The sequence below is a fragment of the Cucurbitaria berberidis genome (assembly GCF_010015615.1).
Source record: "Cucurbitaria berberidis CBS 394.84 unplaced genomic scaffold K460scaffold_4, whole genome shotgun sequence".
In the NCBI taxonomy this organism is placed as follows: Eukaryota; Fungi; Ascomycota; class Dothideomycetes; order Pleosporales; family Cucurbitariaceae; genus Cucurbitaria; species Cucurbitaria berberidis.
Window position 1 is genome coordinate 1863559 of NW_024468938.1, and position 16938 is coordinate 1880496.

At 51.5% G+C, this 16938-nt stretch overlaps 8 protein-coding genes across 8 annotated transcripts; 4 read left to right on the top strand and 4 right to left on the bottom strand.

Moving 5' to 3' along the window:
- Positions 1 to 680: 680 nt before the first annotated feature.
- Positions 681 to 2523, top strand: K460DRAFT_418374 (cytochrome P450). The gene is made up of 3 exons (XM_040937945.1): positions 681 to 848; positions 900 to 1087; positions 1140 to 2523. Exons 1-3 carry the CDS (start codon positions 759 to 761, stop codon positions 2371 to 2373), a joined length of 1512 nt encoding a protein of 503 aa, XP_040785854.1. The 5' UTR covers positions 681 to 758; the 3' UTR covers positions 2374 to 2523.
- Positions 2524 to 2713: 190 nt separating this feature from the next.
- Positions 2714 to 3392, bottom strand: K460DRAFT_378463 (uncharacterized protein; the record flags this gene model as incomplete). Its single annotated transcript, XM_040935078.1, has 5 exons — positions 2714 to 2819; positions 2874 to 2914; positions 2960 to 3060; positions 3139 to 3230; positions 3277 to 3392. 5 exons carry the CDS (start codon positions 3390 to 3392, stop codon positions 2714 to 2716), a joined length of 456 nt encoding a protein of 151 aa, XP_040785855.1.
- A 415-nt stretch (positions 3393 to 3807) lies between these two features.
- On the top strand, positions 3808 to 6320 carry K460DRAFT_396626 (amine oxidase catalytic domain-containing protein; the record flags this gene model as incomplete). The annotated part of the gene is made up of 4 exons (XM_040936113.1): positions 3808 to 4100; positions 4146 to 5017; positions 5070 to 5610; positions 5663 to 6320. 4 exons carry the CDS (start codon positions 3808 to 3810, stop codon positions 6318 to 6320), a joined length of 2364 nt encoding a protein of 787 aa, XP_040785856.1.
- A 1368-nt stretch (positions 6321 to 7688) lies between these two features.
- Positions 7689 to 9737, top strand: K460DRAFT_378465 (uncharacterized protein; the record flags this gene model as incomplete). Its single annotated transcript, XM_040935079.1, has 3 exons — positions 7689 to 7839; positions 8128 to 9495; positions 9592 to 9737. The coding sequence occupies 3 exons, from the start codon at positions 7689 to 7691 to the stop codon at positions 9735 to 9737; spliced, it is 1665 nt and encodes a 554-aa protein (XP_040785857.1).
- Positions 9738 to 9837: 100 nt separating this feature from the next.
- Positions 9838 to 10987, bottom strand: K460DRAFT_290150 (tRNA pseudouridine synthase B; the record flags this gene model as incomplete). Its single annotated transcript, XM_040929178.1, has 2 exons — positions 9838 to 10898; positions 10948 to 10987. The coding sequence occupies 2 exons, from the start codon at positions 10985 to 10987 to the stop codon at positions 9838 to 9840; spliced, it is 1101 nt and encodes a 366-aa protein (XP_040785858.1).
- Positions 10988 to 11313: 326 nt separating this feature from the next.
- On the top strand, positions 11314 to 12969 carry K460DRAFT_378467 (uncharacterized protein; the record flags this gene model as incomplete). The annotated part of the gene is made up of 1 exon (XM_040935080.1): positions 11314 to 12969. The coding sequence occupies one exon, from the start codon at positions 11314 to 11316 to the stop codon at positions 12967 to 12969; it is 1656 nt and encodes a 551-aa protein (XP_040785859.1).
- A 790-nt stretch (positions 12970 to 13759) lies between these two features.
- On the bottom strand, positions 13760 to 14766 carry K460DRAFT_368186 (uncharacterized protein). Its single transcript, XM_040933726.1, has 3 exons — positions 14525 to 14766; positions 14382 to 14474; positions 13760 to 14331 (listed from the first exon to the last, which is right to left on the bottom strand). Exons 1-3 carry the CDS (start codon positions 14695 to 14697, stop codon positions 14205 to 14207), a joined length of 393 nt encoding a protein of 130 aa, XP_040785860.1. The 5' UTR covers positions 14698 to 14766; the 3' UTR covers positions 13760 to 14204.
- A 1024-nt stretch (positions 14767 to 15790) lies between these two features.
- K460DRAFT_407660 (uncharacterized protein) lies at positions 15791 to 16787 on the bottom strand (the record flags this gene model as incomplete). The annotated part of the gene is made up of 2 exons (XM_040937098.1): positions 15791 to 16592; positions 16648 to 16787. The coding sequence occupies 2 exons, from the start codon at positions 16785 to 16787 to the stop codon at positions 15791 to 15793; spliced, it is 942 nt and encodes a 313-aa protein (XP_040785861.1).
- Positions 16788 to 16938: the final 151 nt, after the last annotated feature.

Sequence of the window (16938 nt, forward strand, 5' to 3'; positions counted from 1 at the left end):
CTCTCGTACCGACGTGTCTCGAGGAGAGTGACAGGAGGCGCCGGAAGGGGGAAAAACTACGGCGGATGCAGAGCCGCAACGCGTGGCTCTGGTCTAGCCATGACGCCATTCAAATTCTTGTCGACTGGAATGTCATGGGAGTGAATAATTGTACTAATATAACACAATGGGGAAAGGTGTGGTGGGTCACGGCATCCTATGCGATTGGCTTACCTAGGAAACGGCCGACACACTACGGCGCGTTAAGCTTCCCCCACATTTGCATGAAATGCCTATGCGAGTCCATGGTGGGTGCTCAGATGTGGCACGTACTCTTATTTTATTTCTTCCTCTTCGTCTCCTTTCTTCCCCGTCAGACGGTTACCGCGAGGCCTGGTCTGGCCAGAAAAAGAAGACATGTATCGCCAAGTCGCCGCGAGATGGTCGTCATCGCAGATTCACCGTTATTGCGGTCCTATAATTCGTCCGTAGCCTGCGGGGTTTGCATACTCTTGCGGCAGGAGCATGCTTCACATGCCCCCTCTGTCCAATAGACGCCTTTCGACTTGACAGACCTTCCTCAACGAGCGCGGGAGGATGCTTTCTTTTTCACGGACAATTTATCTGATCATCTTATCTACTGATCGCTGATCTCCGATTAACAGCCGGTACTGCGGCAATCTGATAAAATGCGGCGGCCTGCCCTGGGCTGTTTCTACCCATCTTGAAACACTTTTTTAACTCTCAGCCTGCTAGGTTGAAGCCTCGAGGAGAGCACCATGTACTCGGCAATCGCCTTTCTGGCTGCCATCGCCGCATCCATCGTATTCCTCACCCGGCGGTATAATGCTCTCTCACATCTATCTACAGTAAGTTCTGAGACGATGGATGGTGCGACCATGCTCCTTATCCTAGGCTAGGCATACCTTCATCTTAGATACCCTATCAAGTCCGCAGACGGTAAAGAAGGTCTGCCAACATTGCCATTCAACTGGCCGAACGGCCAAGGCAACATTGAGAAGTACCTGCGCGGTCGCGAGAACAGTACGAAATGGGGGTCCCAATACGGCTCCATCTATCGGATATGGTCTGGATTCCATGGCGAAATGTGAGAAACCGTGGCATCCCAATACATAGAGCTCACACTGATGACTTCACAGCATCCTGACCACACCCAATGATATTGAGACCGTCTTCCGCGACTCGCACACCCATCTCAAAGCCAACGCAAACGACAGCGGCCACTACATGTACCAGCTTCTGGGCATATGCCTCGGGCTCGTCAGTGGTCAAGAGTGGAGGTCCTTGCGAAAAGCGACTGAAGCACCGTTTACACGAACCGCAACAACAACCTACGTTGAAGGCATGATGAACCATGCAAAGCTACATATCGCTTCTCTTTGCGAGACCAAGCCTGAAAAGTGGCAGCTCCGGCCTTATGCTGATCTGAGAATCTACCCTTTCCTTGCTCTCGCCGACATTCTCTATGGTACAATATCATCTGAGCTGAAAGCGCGGCTCCTGGAGATCATCCCTGGACGAGACTCTGTTTTTGCACACATGATGATGGGCGGCGTAACACGCTACCCTTGGGCGAAGTACCTGCCACTCAAAGCCAACCGCGAGATGCGCCAATTCAAGCAAGCATGGGCACGCTGGAATGACGATGCCCACGCCGAAGCCATGAACAAGGTTGAAAAAGGAGAATGCGCTCCGATCATAGTCATGTACCAAGCCGTCGCCAACGGAAGCATATCGCGCGAAGCACTCCTGCAAACCCTCGATGAAATGCTCTTTGCCAATCTCGACGTGTCCATCGGCGCACTAGCATGGTCCTTCGTCTTCATCGCCGCATACCCCCACGTCCAAGCGCGCCTTCTCTCCGAGCTCAAGACCGCCTTGGTAGACCCTGAGAGCACTGAGACTTATCTAATGTCCCAATCAAATTACCTGCACCATATACTCCTCGAAGGCAGCCGTCTCCGCCCTGTCGCCGCTTTCTCTGTTGCCCAAGCCTGCCCCACTCAACGACAAGTTGGCACCTACAATCTTCCCGCTGGCTCTAAATTCGTCGTTGACGCGCACGCACTGAACGTCCGAGACCCGTTGTGGGGCCCTGATAACACTACCTTCCGGCCTGAAAGGTGGGCTGAGGGTGGCGTCAAGCGGGCCAAGGATGTGCGGTATTGCTACTGGCGATTTGGGTTTGGGCCACGAGTGTGCTTGGGCAAGTATGTTGTGGATTTGATGATGAAGGCGTTGATTGTGCAGGTGGTGAGGGGGTGGGAGGTCAAGTTGGAGGATGAGAAGGGTGGGGCGTGGGTGTGGGAAGAGGATACGTGGGCGTTGCCGCCAGAGTTGAGGATTGCGTGTGAAAAGAGACGGGAGCGATGATCAATTTTGATGATTATCAAGAGGTAGAGCGGCACGGATTGGATTCGTGCGAGGGCTGAGAATAACTGTGAGTGATTGAGATGAGATTAGATTGATTACCGAACGAACTTTGCAGCCTAGAGATTATCCGTCTTCTAAGGTCATTACACGTTCACGGTTGGGTTCTTATCATCTCTACGATTGGTTGAGAGACCTTATGAGCTCTGAACCCTCTTTTCTTCTCTCTCTTCTTTCTCACTGCACCTTTCCCCCTTCCCTTTGCGCCGTGGACTTCAAGCCCAACAAGACTATACCAGACTAGACCAGACTAGACCAGACTCATTACAACCAGCTCTCTTTTCTATAGAGAAGCCGGTTGAGGATCGTCCGGGTTCGCTACGTAGCTAATTCTGCCCGCAGGGAGGAAGAAAAGCGAGACAAGACGGCCGCCGCGAAACTGCGGATAGCTATGAATACAGTCAGTCACTGAAAAGAGAAAAACTAATCTCAGCAGCACACACTGATGCGTCCCCGGGACCGGACTAGTCCACCCCGCGCCCTGCTACCCCTGCATACCCTTCAACTCAGCCCCGTCGTCAATCTGCACCACACAGTTGATCTCACCATAAGGATGTGAGTGATGCTGGCCCGAGAACTCCTCTCGCGAGTCTACATAAACGGCTGTAATGCTGAAGAAGCGCGTCGCTTCTGTTGGTCTAGAGATTCTTGATCATCGATAGTGAGGTCCGTCGATTTCAATGGTAGCAGCCCAGCCTTCCTCTATACCCTGCCGCGTCAGTGAGCCTAGGTCCTCATAGATAGGGTGGCCAGGCCCGTAGTTTGTGTTGAGGTAGGCTTCGAGGTGCTTTCCTGGCGTTCTGGTATTATCAGCTAAGAGCTGAGTAGAGCTGAGTAGGAGCATACAGGTTTTCTACTACAGCGAGGAAGTCTTGACATCGTTGAAGGAGTTTTAGTGCGGTTGGATGTTGTGCGAAATCTACCTCTACAACTGGCGCATTATTTGATGTCTCTTGTTGCATGGCTGGTGGAGTGCAGCAGTTACAGTTCAAGAGTGCGGGGAGAGTGCAAGGTTGTTTGAGCACAGGGTAGTTCTAGATAATGGATCTAGCTGAGAATATTCAGATACGTCATTTCCACTCATCTTCGCATGAGCTGCTCCACAAAGGTTCTCTTGAGCGCAGGCGTTAAACTTTAGTATAGTAAAACCTAAAAGTATTTTAAGAACGGTTTACTGCAGCCTAGCGTAGTAATAACAGCAAGGGACACGAATTAGGCGGTTTACTAGCAAGCTAAACCCCCTTCAAGTGAGAGGAATTTGGCTATAATGGAGTTTCCCGACGCAAGGGAAACTGCGACATGGTAGCGACTGAAACAACTGACGCGTGAAAGTAAACAACGTGCGAGATAGCTCCTGCGTTATCCAAAGACGGCAAGATGCATCTCTCTATATTTGCTTGCTTGGCATGGTCCACAGTTGTCATTACATCACTCGTTCCTCCACTTGGTTACGACCGAAGAGTATTGCGGGCCGCGTTTGACAGACGCGAATTCGTTGGAACGCTTTCCTGTTTAACCGAAGCTGCAAATACAACAACAGCACCCAAGAGAAACCCATGGGCACCTTTGACTCCGAAGGAGAACCTCGCGGTCTGGAATCTACTACATGAAGCTGCGTCCGGTCTCAATCTGACCCATCCCACCGAAGCAAAACTTACCGACAACTACGTGTACGTTGTGCTTCATGATAATTGTGCTTCACTAATGCGTACTAGGTTCTGGGTGGATGTTCTGCCTACCAACAAGAGCGCCGTCTTGCCATACCTGGACAAAGGTGCAGCAATCCCAGCTAAATATGCCCGAGCAATCATCTTCCAAGGCGGAAAAGCCAAACCTGATTCCCAAGAGTACATGATTGGCCCTCTTCCAGTGTCTGCAAAGACCACTGTTGAGAAGCTGGACTATATATATAATGGTCCTTCTGGTGGGTCGGTCCCCTACAACGCTAGATACTTTGATGCGCAGAGATCAGACGCAACTGATCCTCTCATTGCTTCGATCATGTCGAACATCTCGGACATTACACAAGCTCTCTTCCAAGGAGCGTACTTCGGGTCGAGAGATTTGAGGACTAATATTGCATTGACCTCTGGAACACCAGAATCCTTTGATGGCACTGGCGCATTTCGCAATATTATGTTTCGGCTTCGAGGTTCAGCAACCTACATGACGCCGCTGGACTTCTACCTTTTGATTGACTGCACAGGAACCGATGCTTCTCTCTACTCCCTAAAAGGCTTCGTGACCAACGAGAAGTTCTTTCCCACCGTTTCCGATCTTCGACGTGCTTTCAAAGCGGGAGAGCTGGCCATGGAGTTTAACCAGACTCTAGACGGAGACTGGGCCTCGCCCGACTACAAACTTGAAATGGGGTTGCGTGACTTGGAAACACATCTTGCGCCGAGCACGCTTGAGCTTGGTGGCAAGCGATACAAGTTCGACAAGGATAACCAGTATGTTGAATACATGGGCTGGTCTTTCTACCTATCCTTTTCCCGAACCCTTGGAATTATGTTCTACGATATCAAGTTCAAAGGCGAACGTATTCTTTATGAGCTGTCAATGCAGGAGGCTACCGCTCAGTATAGTAAGTGCATCAAAATCTTGAATATGCGATATTCGGAGTAACCTATCATTAGCTGGAAACCAACCTAAAGCTGCAAGCACGGTCTACCACGACACTCACTACGAGCTTGGTACCGAAATGGGTACCTTGGTTGAGGGCTTCGATTGTCCATGGGGTTCAACATTCTGGAACATCAGCTATCCATCTTACAACACGACGCAAGTTAACCCGAACTCAATCTGCATTTTTGAGACCGAGTTGAATTTTCCGCTCTCGCGCCATCGCACGGGTTTCTCCAACGATTATGGGTCCAGTTACGTCGTCAAGGGCGCTGCACTTATCGTCCGGGCCATCGCTACTGTCGGCAACTACGACTATATGTTTGACTACTCGTTCCACATAGATGGCTCGCTTGAGGTCATCGTAAGAGCTTCTGGCTATTTGCAGGCGAGCTACTACTACCCGGCTCAGGGGAAGTATGGACCTAGAATTCAGCAAGCTACTCAGGGTTCACTCCATGACCACATTATCACGTACAAAGCCGATTTCGATATCCTTGGAACCTCCAACTCGCTTCAGGTCTCGGAGCTCAAAGCAGTGAACCAGTCTCAGCCGTAAGTTAGCAAGCTTCGTTGGTGACCGTCAGAGAACTCGATGCTAACGCAGTCTTCCCAGTTGGTTCCCAGAGCTCGGTACGTTCGAGCAAATGGAAATGCACATCCACAACATGAAAAAAGAGAAGCAATTCAATTATGCCCCCAACAATCAAGCGATGTACGTTGTTGTCAGCCCAAACGCTACCAATGTTTGGGGCGAATTGCGCGGCTACCGCATCGTGCCGGGGCACTCCAACATCCACTTATCAACCCTCCATTCTCCTTGGTCCCTCCGGAATTCCGAATTTGCAAAATCGCATCTCGCCGTCACACGCCAACATGACAACGAACCCTTCGCCAATAGTGTTCAGAACGTTAACCTCCCCCTACGACCGCAACAAGACTTTAGCAAGTTCTTCGATGGTGAGTCCGTGGAGGACGAAGACCTGGTGGTCTGGTTCAATCTAGGCATGCATCATTTTACAAGAAGTGAGGACGTGCCGCTCACCCTGTACACTGAGGCTTATTCGAGCATCGTGTTTGCGCCGCAAAACTTCTTCGACAGGGCGCAGGATGGGGATCTGCTGAACCGGGTTCAGGTGGATAAGGGAGTGGATTCCATGTCTAAGACTTACGGTGTGCAATTGGACACCTGCCCAGTCGTCTTTAAGGAGCGAACGGAACTCTCAGGGGAGGACAGTGATATATCGACAGGAGCAGAAGTATGAGCTGTGGGTAGACTAGGGCAGTAGCTACTTGCTTTGTAAGCAACTAGCTTATCGATAACACGCCACGCACTCACATGGCTCCTAGGGATGCACTGCATGTAACCAGGACCCCGAAATCCGTCTTTCTTCACAGCCTTCGTGTAATCAAGCACAGCCAGTGCATGTATGCAGTTACGTCGTTTCTATGCTCGCCTCTCTCTTGCCTACTGTCCGTAGTCGTGCGCCCGTGCACCATCCCTTGTTCAAGGCGTCTCCTGATGGGATGCACAGGGATCGCGATGACTTGCAATCCGCCTCATCAAAGCTTTACGCCATGTCTTGGTGCGAGTGTGAGCCTTTGGCGGTCGTATTGCCCCCTGATAGTCTGCTAAATCGCCGGTCGAGCTTCAACATACCTCAGTTCAGCTTCATCGAGATTATCCAAACGGCAGCTACATGAGAAACGATTCTTTGTCTGGCAAGATGTCAACATCCCGAGCCGGCACGTGTATTCAGATCGTCCTATTCAACCACGGCCCCATATTAGGATTTGCAAAAATACTGCGTCCAATTATCGTTTTCCAAACTCCGCCTCGATATTCTTGATCTGCGCTAGTACCCATCGATGCCTGTCCCACCCGCGCCCACGTGGCTCAGGCAACGAGGCAATTGGCTACACATTTATATAGAGTACCGTTCATCTACAGCCGCCCCTCCTGTTCGGATCAACTCTAGCCTTGCATCCCAAGGTTTCTGTTTGACCCTAGACCTTGACATCTCTGAGGGTACACTCCGGACGCGATAGCCAAGATGCAACAGATACAGCAGAAAGAAGAGGAACGGTACACAGACGGATTTGCGGAGTACGGGAGTTTCTATGGGGGGCCAGCCTTCAACTATCTTGCGCCATCTAAAGCAGCTACGTCCACGATTCAAGAGCTGCCTGCTCAGCCAGTTCACAACAGAATCCGGCCAACGTCTACACACGCGAACGCCAACTTCTATGGAGTGGCTACGAACGCGCCTCTAATAAACAATGCAGCAGAAGGTCTCCGGTTGGCCACTCCGCACTCCAGCTATAGCCCACCACCACCCTATGCCAAAGGCCTCATCGTCAACCCTCGATATAGAAAGTCCAACCTGGTCTGTTCGATACCTCCTCCACTAACACCGCTCAACTATGTACACAAGGCTTCAGGTGATGATCCTCATCTTTACCAGTTCCCTCAAACACCAAGCAGCCCGGATTTTCAACAACAATTACCGCAGCCTTATCAATCCCCCCAGCCGCTGGGTGACCCATACTTTCAACCGCAGCCTACTCAGCCTTTACCACCAACGCCCCTGCGGTTTCCTAAGCGATCATCAACGCTCCCTCCAACTCCAACCATGTCTTTTGGAAGCAGCACTAGCAACGAAGATGGCTTTCCTGAAAGAATGCAATCTCTCTATGTCTCCGACCAATACCCAGAATTTTTCAGGTCCACTGCCGAGCCACCAATGTTTGCCCCTGGTACCCTAGCACGCATGAACACTATGGGTAGTATGAGCAGTGGTCGCAATTCTACGCACGTTTCGTCACCTGCTCAGAGCATGCTAGCCAGCCCCTTTGGTGGTCAACAGAGAATTTCGGTTGCACCTTCCACTATGAGTCAAGACAGCGAAACCCCTGAGATGAGTGCGAACGATGCGCAAGCTGAAGTGTTGCGTCGACTTGGTAGTAAAGAGGACACGTCAACCGGGAAAGGACCCACCAGCTCAACGAAGAAGGGTTTTACACTCAGACGAACAAATACGACCCCGAAGACAGCTAGTGGTCCCTCTCAAGATGCCTTGACAGATTTACTGGAGGAGGTTGCGCTCGAAGGTAGTCTTTCGCTTGTCAAGGCTGTCATCGCACTTGGCGCGGATCCCATATATCGATCGACTGGGAAACTGAAGAAAGTCAAGCACGAAGCACTGCAAAAAGCAACCATTAATGGACGTTCCAAGGTAGTCGATTTTCTGCTTCAAAAGGGGGCTTCATACGGCGAAGCCGCAAAGAAAAGTATATATACTCCCCTTGACCGGGCGCTCTTGGCAGCTGTATACAAGGGCCATGCAGAACTCGCCGCCTGTCTCATCACCTCTCATGGCGCAAACCCGATGGTCGAGCAATGGCCCAGAGAGATGTACGACACACAGCACTATTGGGCGGAAAGCCAGGTACGGCTCTCGAAGACAAGTGTGCTTGACGGCATATCCAAATGGAGGAACGTAGACCGCGGCATGAACCTTCTCAAGGTCATAATGCAGCACCCCAAATTCAATCCTACAGCGCTTGTTTCATGCGTATTCGATACCAAGAGCGAGTTGCAGACCGCCGAATTCAACTACAGACCATGGCAAACAACATATGAATATTCTGCTTTGGCTTGCTTTGTGAGATCTGGTTGGGCAGACGCAGTCGAGGAAATGTTAAGCATGAAAGGCGAGCCCAAGGACTACGAGAAAGAAGATGAGGTCTTGCAGTATCAAGACAAAGTGGCACGCCACATATCCCCAGTCAACGCCCTTACCAAAGATACATGGGAAAAGAGACCAGAAGACGCAATCCGCATCCTAAGGTTCCTTCTCGACAGAAACTTCGACGTTAGCCTCGCCCAGCGTACAGCCTCCGACATGGGCCAACGAACCGCACTCGGTCGTGCCCTTTCAGCAGATGCAGCACAGGGTGTCGAGCTCATTCTGCAGAGCAAACCTGGTTTAGTAAGAGAAGAGATCTCGTTCCGCAGAGACAAGCAAGAGACGAAGGGTCTCCCCCTCACTGCCGCCCTCTGTCTAGACCGTCTAGAGACCGCCCGTGTTCTACTCCGCGCCGGAGCGCACCCACGCGACCCAGCACTTGAAGATATGAACGTCCTCCAATTCGCTGTGCATCAAGGCGGGGAAACAAACACATCTATACTCGCGGAGATGATTGGATTATCGCCGGAATTGACATATGATGCGCTCGGTATAGCTATCAAGCGGATAAACAAAGACGCGGTTCGCGTTTTGCTGGATTTTATATCGGCGGCCGCGCTGCGCGGACAGATTGCTGCACTGCCGCCTTTGTACGACATGCTACTTCAATGCGAGGACTTTGACAAAGACGATGTGACGAAAGAGAATTATTTGGCACTTATCAGTATGGTGGTAGCGTGGGATGCATACCGTGCACTGGAACGACCTCAACTTTCTGCAATCTTGTCGGCGATCCGGAAAGACAATTATGTGGGCATGGAGAAGTTGCTGGATTTAAAGGTCGTAGATGGGAAGAGCTTGGTGCTAAATAGTAAGGCACAGCCGCATGGAGAGCAAGGGTTGTGGACGATGCTGGAGTGTTGTGAGTTAACTAATAGGAGTAATGAGTGGTTGGGGCTGCTGAGGCACTATGGTGCACCGCTGTATCAATGATTGTAGACGAAGTGAGAGATATGTACAGATTCTTCTTTGTAATTTGGTTTGGAATGTGGGATTTTACCGGGCGTTTTTTGGCGAGATACCATAGAGGCGATCAATCCACCGGTTTTGGGTCTCCACTAGGTGTGTGACTTGAAGGCAACACATCTACTGGCTTCCGACTCCATTTCCCCTTAAACTTACCCCCTTGCTGCTTGATCCTCTCCTTCTTCTCTTCAGCCATCCATTCCCCTCGAAATCTTTGCCTTGGTCTCTCGGCCCGCTCTTTAGCCATTCTCGTTTTCGTATGTTCATCTCTACCATTAATATGACCATCTCTCAACGGATTCGCCTCAACCCATCTCTCAAGCTGTGGTCTAAGTCTGCCTCCCCACACATCTTCGCCCGCTTCAAGATCAGTGTAACTAATTGCAGATATGAGATCCAGTGACTCGGGTGGCTTCTGGATCGTAAAGGTTGCTTGTCGAGTGCGAAGTAACGATGACATGTGAGACCGCGACTGGCAAGCAAGACCGAGGTCGTGCGCGAAGCTGCGCACGTAGAAACCGGAGGATACGGTGAGTCTGATGCGCGCTGCGGGCGCTGGAGCAGGCGAGTTCTCGCCGGGCCAGGCGATATTATGCTGCCCAGCTTCGTTCCATTCCAAGAGTGTACACTCATCAACTTGCATCTCCCTACTTTCCAATTCCCGTGGTAGCTCTTTCCCCTGGCGCACGTACTCACATGCCTTGATACCATTGATCTTCAACGCAGAATACACAGGCGGCTGTTGTTGGATCGTCCCTCGGAATTGTGCTAGTTTCTCCTCGACCATCTCTTTCGAAACATGACTGTACTCCGCTAGCTCAGTGGTGACTCCAGTGCAGTCATAAGTGTCAGTGCTTGCGCCAAATATGACCACTGTCTCGTAGGTCTTGCTGCAAGCTAGATATTGCTGGAGGTGCTTTGTGCCTCTACCAATTCCCACGATCAGGACGCCGGCAGCCAGCGGGTCCAGCGTTCCGCCGTGACCCAGCTTGAAGACTTGGTGGTCATCTTTGCTAGGTCGTTTGGGTTGGTGGTTAAGAAGTGGTGCGAAGAGTTGGGACGGAGCAAAGGTAGCCTGCAGTTTTTCGAGTACATCTGCAGATGAGACGTGGGCGGGTTTGGTCACAGCTGAACGACGTTGAGCATTAATTCATATAGACGGGATTATATGGCATACCGAAGACTCCCTCGAGAACCTTTTCAGCGATTTGTTCCATCGATTGTGCATGGTGACGAACCGAAGCTGCCGCACGCTAGACATGTTCTCCGTTCTGATGTGGAAGCGACCAAGCTACAAGCGCTCTAGCTGGTCCACTTTTCTCCAGGGCACGCCTTACGCCCTACACCTGGGCATCGCGTGCGCCTATCTCGTACCTAGACATACTGTAGTTGAAAGAGGCTGTACCATAGTTTATCACAGCGCTTACGTCAGTCTGGCGGTCACGCTGAGATACACATTTTGGTTGTCGCGACTGCAGGTTCCAACTTGCCTTACGCCCTACCCTACATCTTCCCACTTTAGCATCAGTAACAGTCCACAACCATGGATGAGCAACAAGCAGACAGCTGGCAAGCGCCGCACTGGAGCGACGAGACGATTGACCCTAGTTGGTTGTCCAATTTTGATTCTCTCGATTTCGATTTCAATACACTCGATCTTGCACAGGAGTCGGCGCCCATCCAACCTTCGATGTCCAGCATTAACAACCCGGCCATGATGGAGAATCTTGGAATCGATATCTTCTCACCACCAACTAGTGCACTCCCGCCTACGGGGTGTACGCTAGACGCTGCTTCCTGCCAGGCAATGGCACAGTACGAGCGTTCACTGGAGCAGCGTCAGAATTCACTCCCTCGCAGGCGTAGTAAGTATCAGCTGCGGAGGTCAGGAAGCGGAACAAAGACCGTTCCTATCGCGATTCCTAGAGCCAGCCCACAACTTAGGGATGTGCAGTCTCTCGCTATGCAACGATGGCAAAACTCACCACCCGAAGACGAAGCAGCTTCTCTGTCCGCCATTTACAATGCCCTGGAAAGTGGGCCCTCGAGCATCTCAGCAAACGCCAACCACACTCAACGTAAAGATGCGTTTTATAAGCATCGCGGTCATTCCTCTACCACAAGTATCGACAGTGGGGCGAGTGAATCCTCTCTACGGTCATGGAATTCAAGTCACTCCGCTGCCTCGAAGACGAGTCCCCGCAGCCATACTCCGAGGACACGCCGCAGTGGCAAGGGGAAATCAAGGAACATGAATGCAGCAGATCGCAAATTCAAATGCACATTCTGCTGCGATACATTCAAGCACAAATACGACTGGACACGGCACGAGAAGTCGCTCCATCTAAATATGGAGGAGTGGATTTGCGCGCCTCATGGAGCTTCAGTTGTACTGCCTCTGACTGGTAGAAACCACTGCGCATACTGTAGCGCCCTCGACCCCACACACGAGCACCTGCAACAGCACAACCATTTTGCCTGTCTCGAGAATCGCTCTAACCCCGCCGTCTTTCGCCGCAAGGACCATCTAGTCCAACATCTTCGTCTCGTCCATAAACTGGATACACTTCCGCTAATCGACGATTGGAAGATCGAGCTCATACCAATTGCTTCCCGCTGTGGATTTTGCAGTAGGACAATGAACAGCTGGGACGAGCGCATAGATCACTTAACTACCCATTTTCACGACGGAAAGACGATGGCCGACTGGAAGGGCGACCATGGTTTTAATTCTGCTGTTACCGCTCGAATCACCAACGCCTTCCCACCCTATCTGATCGCCGCTCAGTCGACCACGCTGGTTCCCTTCTCGGCGACAGATCCAGCATCCTTAGACCACACGAAACAACTCCTATCACAGATGACTCTCGGAGTAGCATCCCCGCCAACTCTACCAACCCTACCAGAGCCGACTCCCCATGTCCAAGGCTTTTCATTCTCAGAACCCGGGACCTTGCCATCCCATCAAGAACTAGACACGTCTCTAGTCTTGGATGTTTTGACACGCCATCTCAGCCAATTCGCAAGACAGCAGATGCTCGCGGGAATTCTCCCCACTGATGAGATGTTCCAGCGGGAGTCGCGGCGCGTGCTGTATCAGTGTGAAGATGACGAGTGGAATCAGACGGTGGCTGACGATCCGAATTGGCTAGAGCAATTTAGACTTCAGACCGGTTTTAGTGGGGGTTCCAGCGCGTGAAGACGATATGTTCACAAGGGTAGTAACAGATTTCAACGGCATCCATTCACTCATTTTCCAACTTGCACACACGATGTCCAATAACCACGTACTCAATGTGCCTCTACACTGACACTACTGCGAAACAGCCTGCGATATAGAGGCTTCAGAAAGTCATTCCGACCGGAAAGGGGCTCATCAATCTTTCTCCCTAGACACCTTTGACGATCTGATGGATAGTGAAATTCCACTGAAGAGTATGAAGCTGCTCTAGCACACCCGACCCCAACAAAGATCTGAGTATGCATACCGCTGCACTTTACCAACGTCAGCAAGCATACGTCTATAGTCAGGGCGACTTTGACGTGACTCAAGTTACCAAGCCATGCTCGCAATCCTTCTTCGTCCACCGGCAATTTTAGAGGGTGTGTGATCATAGCACACAAAACCACTTTGTTGGGCCATGACAGATGCTACTTATCCTCGACCTGGTATACACATATACCGCCTTGCTGTTTGGTCTAGCACTTCAGCCCTTCAACTGTCATGTCAAGCAGCGACGCTGCTTGGATAAGATCTGCGACTTTAAACTATTTAGTTGGACTCTAGAGAGTTGGTACTGTATAGTTGAATGATCTGACTGAACGTGGTATGCCATGGGTTCTCATAAATGGGGGATTGAAAGCGCTGTTATAGGACATTGGTAAAAATCGAAACACGTAGTGTTGTCGCTACTTCCCCGACGGAGGAGTGTTTTATGCGACTCCCTCATTGGGAAGAACTTTCGTTCTTGTGTGCTCACATTTCTTTGCGACAGGCAAGACTCATAGAATACATTTAATTATATTCATTAACTCTCTCGGTATTCACCCAATCCGTCGCTAATAGTATAGGGGGCGGCTCCGAGCGCTTCGAAGGCCCTATTATTCCCCGTCCTGTACGCCAGCTTGACATAGTGTCCCAGAAGTTCAAGGTGAACGTCCATGTCTCCACAGTGTGCGGCATGTCTGGATAAGTGTCGATAAACTTCAGTCCCATGCCTGGTATACCAAACGCCCCGCTTCAAGTCAAACTACGTATTGTATGCTCTTCTTCTCACTCGTAATCTCTCCCGCACACATGGCGGAGAGCCTCACGCTAGGCAGAGGTAGGTCTCTCAGTTGTTGTGGGGCATGCCCCTTATCGTCGGGTGCCCTCGGATTTAGTTCGATGTAGTGGCTTCATTATAGAGCCAGTCTCTCGCGGTTGTGGATGGCTCAGTCGTCCTTGAAATTGCGGCAGCGAAGACCGTGTATCCTGGTTCCCCAGCCGATGCTGGCCAGGTTGTTCACGCCATCGGCTATGAGCAGGTATTGGTCCACGTCGCCTTTGCAGTCATAGTTGCTGTCAAGATCAGCATGGCGCGCAATTAAGAACAGATCCAAGCGACGTACTCGTAGAAGCGACAGGCCCAGTAGTCATCCCGCTGTAGCACCGTAGCGACATCGTGGCCGCCGACCAGGATGGATTGCACTCGCCCGTCAATTCTGGGCGATGTTAGTAGAGGCAGAAGGCCCACGAGAGGGCTTATGCGTACAGATTGTTGTCGAGCGAGAGGCACTGGTTGTTGTAGGCGTCGACGGAAACCTCGGAAAGAAACGAAGGCGTCGCAAACAACTGCACCTTGATGCGCTGTTTCATTACCGTGTCGTCGGCTGTCGCGAGATGGGCCCACGCCAGCAGGAAAGTCGTCAAGGGAAGGCTGCGCATCGTAGCGAATGCATGAAGCCTTTACGGTCGTCGGTCGGGGGTGGAAGGTATGGGGCGAGGTTGGCCGGCAGTCAGGGAGAGAAGTGAGTCCATGACGGCGGTTGGAGTGGGACCTGGGCGCCCGGGTTACTGTCCGCTACGGCCGCCGGGTGGCTGCACATGCACTGCACTGCCTCGCCAACTTACCGCCTCAGGCATAGCACCGTGGAGAAGACCGGGACATCCACACTTACCTACCAGCACCACAGTTTATGCAAGAAATAATGGAGCGCGAAGAACGACGACTAGTTTCGCTGGGGTTGGCATCGCGACGCACTATATAGAGCCGGTGGCGTGGGCCGGGGCGTTCCCGAGGCGCTCGAGAGTGCAATATCAACGTACATGAATATCTTGAGCAGCGCCTATTACCACCAACATGGCTATACGAGGACTCATTGCCTCAAGCACAAGCACCAGCTTGGCATTATACATGCAGTTGCCAGACGGCCGCCGCACGGCCTCATCATGAAGGACATATCGCTGAACAATCCTCCCAGATTGTTTCGACACCTTCGAACTAATTGCCAGACCACTATGCAGACAGCCTTTCGAGAGGACCAACCGAGATATCCCTCTAAGCACTTCGTGTTGCGCTGCCCTCTGCTCCTAGGTTTTCATCTACTTGCTTCCTGGTCGCAGCCTTCTGGTGAAAACCCCGAATATCTCAGGTGCAAATACGACCAAGCTTCTTCCACGGTGTTGTGCGGGTTGCATTATGGGCCTTATAGGTATTATAGTCATTCCATTGCTAGGGCTCCGAAGCTAGTCAGTTGTTGAGGGCGTTGTGCGATGGTGACCGAACAAGTACCTTGAGATTAGAGCCGTCCTTCTTAGTTGCCGCTGTGATATGGAGCAGAGGATAAGGTGGACAAAGCCTTTTCTCTGTATAGATGATATGTCGAGCTGTGCTCAAGTCCACGTCCCTTTGATGATGGCAAGGAGACTAGGAAGTTGAAGCTGTTCGTAAAAGCCCTAACGCTCAAGGGTATATTGCAGCGCCACTTCAAATGCTATGATATGCGTCGATGGTTGTACTTGCGCACTTCATGCACGCTCATAGATCAATCAAATCGGGCTCGCCATCTCCCACCCCTCGAAGTAACACTATCATATTCCCAGTAGTACACGACTCCCCAATCTTCTCGGCAAACTTCAGTAACCGTCCACCCTCGACATGGAATACGCGTAGTTTCTCTTCCTCGCCTCCACCGCGGTTGTTGACGTTCTGGACCTGCAAACTCTTGGCCGCCATATCTAGCACCCGTCCCACCGTCCACTCTTTATTGTAGAAGAATTTACCGGTTGGGAATTTCGCCTTGGTTGTGTCGGCGGAAGCTTCGACGTGCAGGTATATTCGCTTCTCTTGCGGTACGCTTGCCTCGCCTTTCGCTGTGCGTTTCAACATATTGAGCTCGGATTGTGCCGAGGCCGCAGCACTCGAGTTCTTGCCCAGTCCAAGGAAACCGCCTGACTTCTTCGGTGTACTTCTCCGCTTCGCATCCTCATTCCTCTTGTTCTCTGCCCATAGTTTCAGCTTCGATAGGGCGCTCATCGTCTGCTGTCTTGCACTTGGGGCAGTCGCGCCGCGCCGCGGTACGTTTTTGCAGTCATGATCTTCGGGCATGCGATGCTTGAGGCAGTAGGAGCGGTTACATGACGAGCACTGGTTCGCTGGCATGCGCGGTGTGTTGATGAGCGTCTTGCACGACTTGTCGTAGCATTGCTGGTCGTGGGTATACAGTGAGGGCTTCGAAGGTACGGACGATGTCCTAGCCTGTTCTGTTCGTGCTCTAGCCCAGGCGCCTTCGTTGATGCACTTGTGTGCATATTCGCTCCGGTGGTCGAGACAGAAGGTTCTGGTCTGGTCAGTACTGCTTGCTGCGTCGATATAATAGCATACAAGACACTCACCCCTTGCAGCTCTGGCATTTGAACGGCAGGAAGTCAAGGACATGGCAGTATTCTAGTTGGCAGTGTGCGCCAATAGCTTCAACTTCGCCTTGCGGCATCTCGACGTATGATTGCGGTTGGGAGGGGTTTGTGTTCGCCATGGTTGCGCGTTGTGGTGCGAGATAGTAGAGCGTAGAGGTAAGTAATCGCGGCGAAGATTGCTAATACCTAAGGGAAGGCTTTAGAGGCTCGGACAGCCCCAGAAAGCTCGAGAAGGTGTGCTAAGCCTCCACTGTGCCATGAGCTTACCTT

Bases quoted from the DNA above. Each gene is read 5' to 3' on its own strand.
- K460DRAFT_368186 (XM_040933726.1), bottom strand. From the start codon at position 14,697: ATGCGCAGCCTTCCCTTGACGACTTTCCTGCTGGCGTGGGCCCATCTC. The intron at 14,475-14,524 runs GTACGCATAAGC...AACATCGCCCAG, and splicing joins CTCTCGCTCGACAACAATCT to AATTGACGGGCGAGTGCAAT. The intron at 14,332-14,381 runs GTACGTCGCTTG...TGATCTTGACAG, and splicing joins TGGGCCTGTCGCTTCTACGA to CAACTATGACTGCAAAGGCG.
- K460DRAFT_418374 (XM_040937945.1), top strand. From the start codon at position 759: ATGTACTCGGCAATCGCCTTTCTGGCTGCCATCGCCGCATCCATCGTA. The intron at 849-899 runs GTAAGTTCTGAG...ATCCTAGGCTAG, and splicing joins CTCTCTCACATCTATCTACA to GCATACCTTCATCTTAGATA. The intron at 1,088-1,139 runs GTGAGAAACCGT...ATGACTTCACAG, and splicing joins TCTGGATTCCATGGCGAAAT to CATCCTGACCACACCCAATG.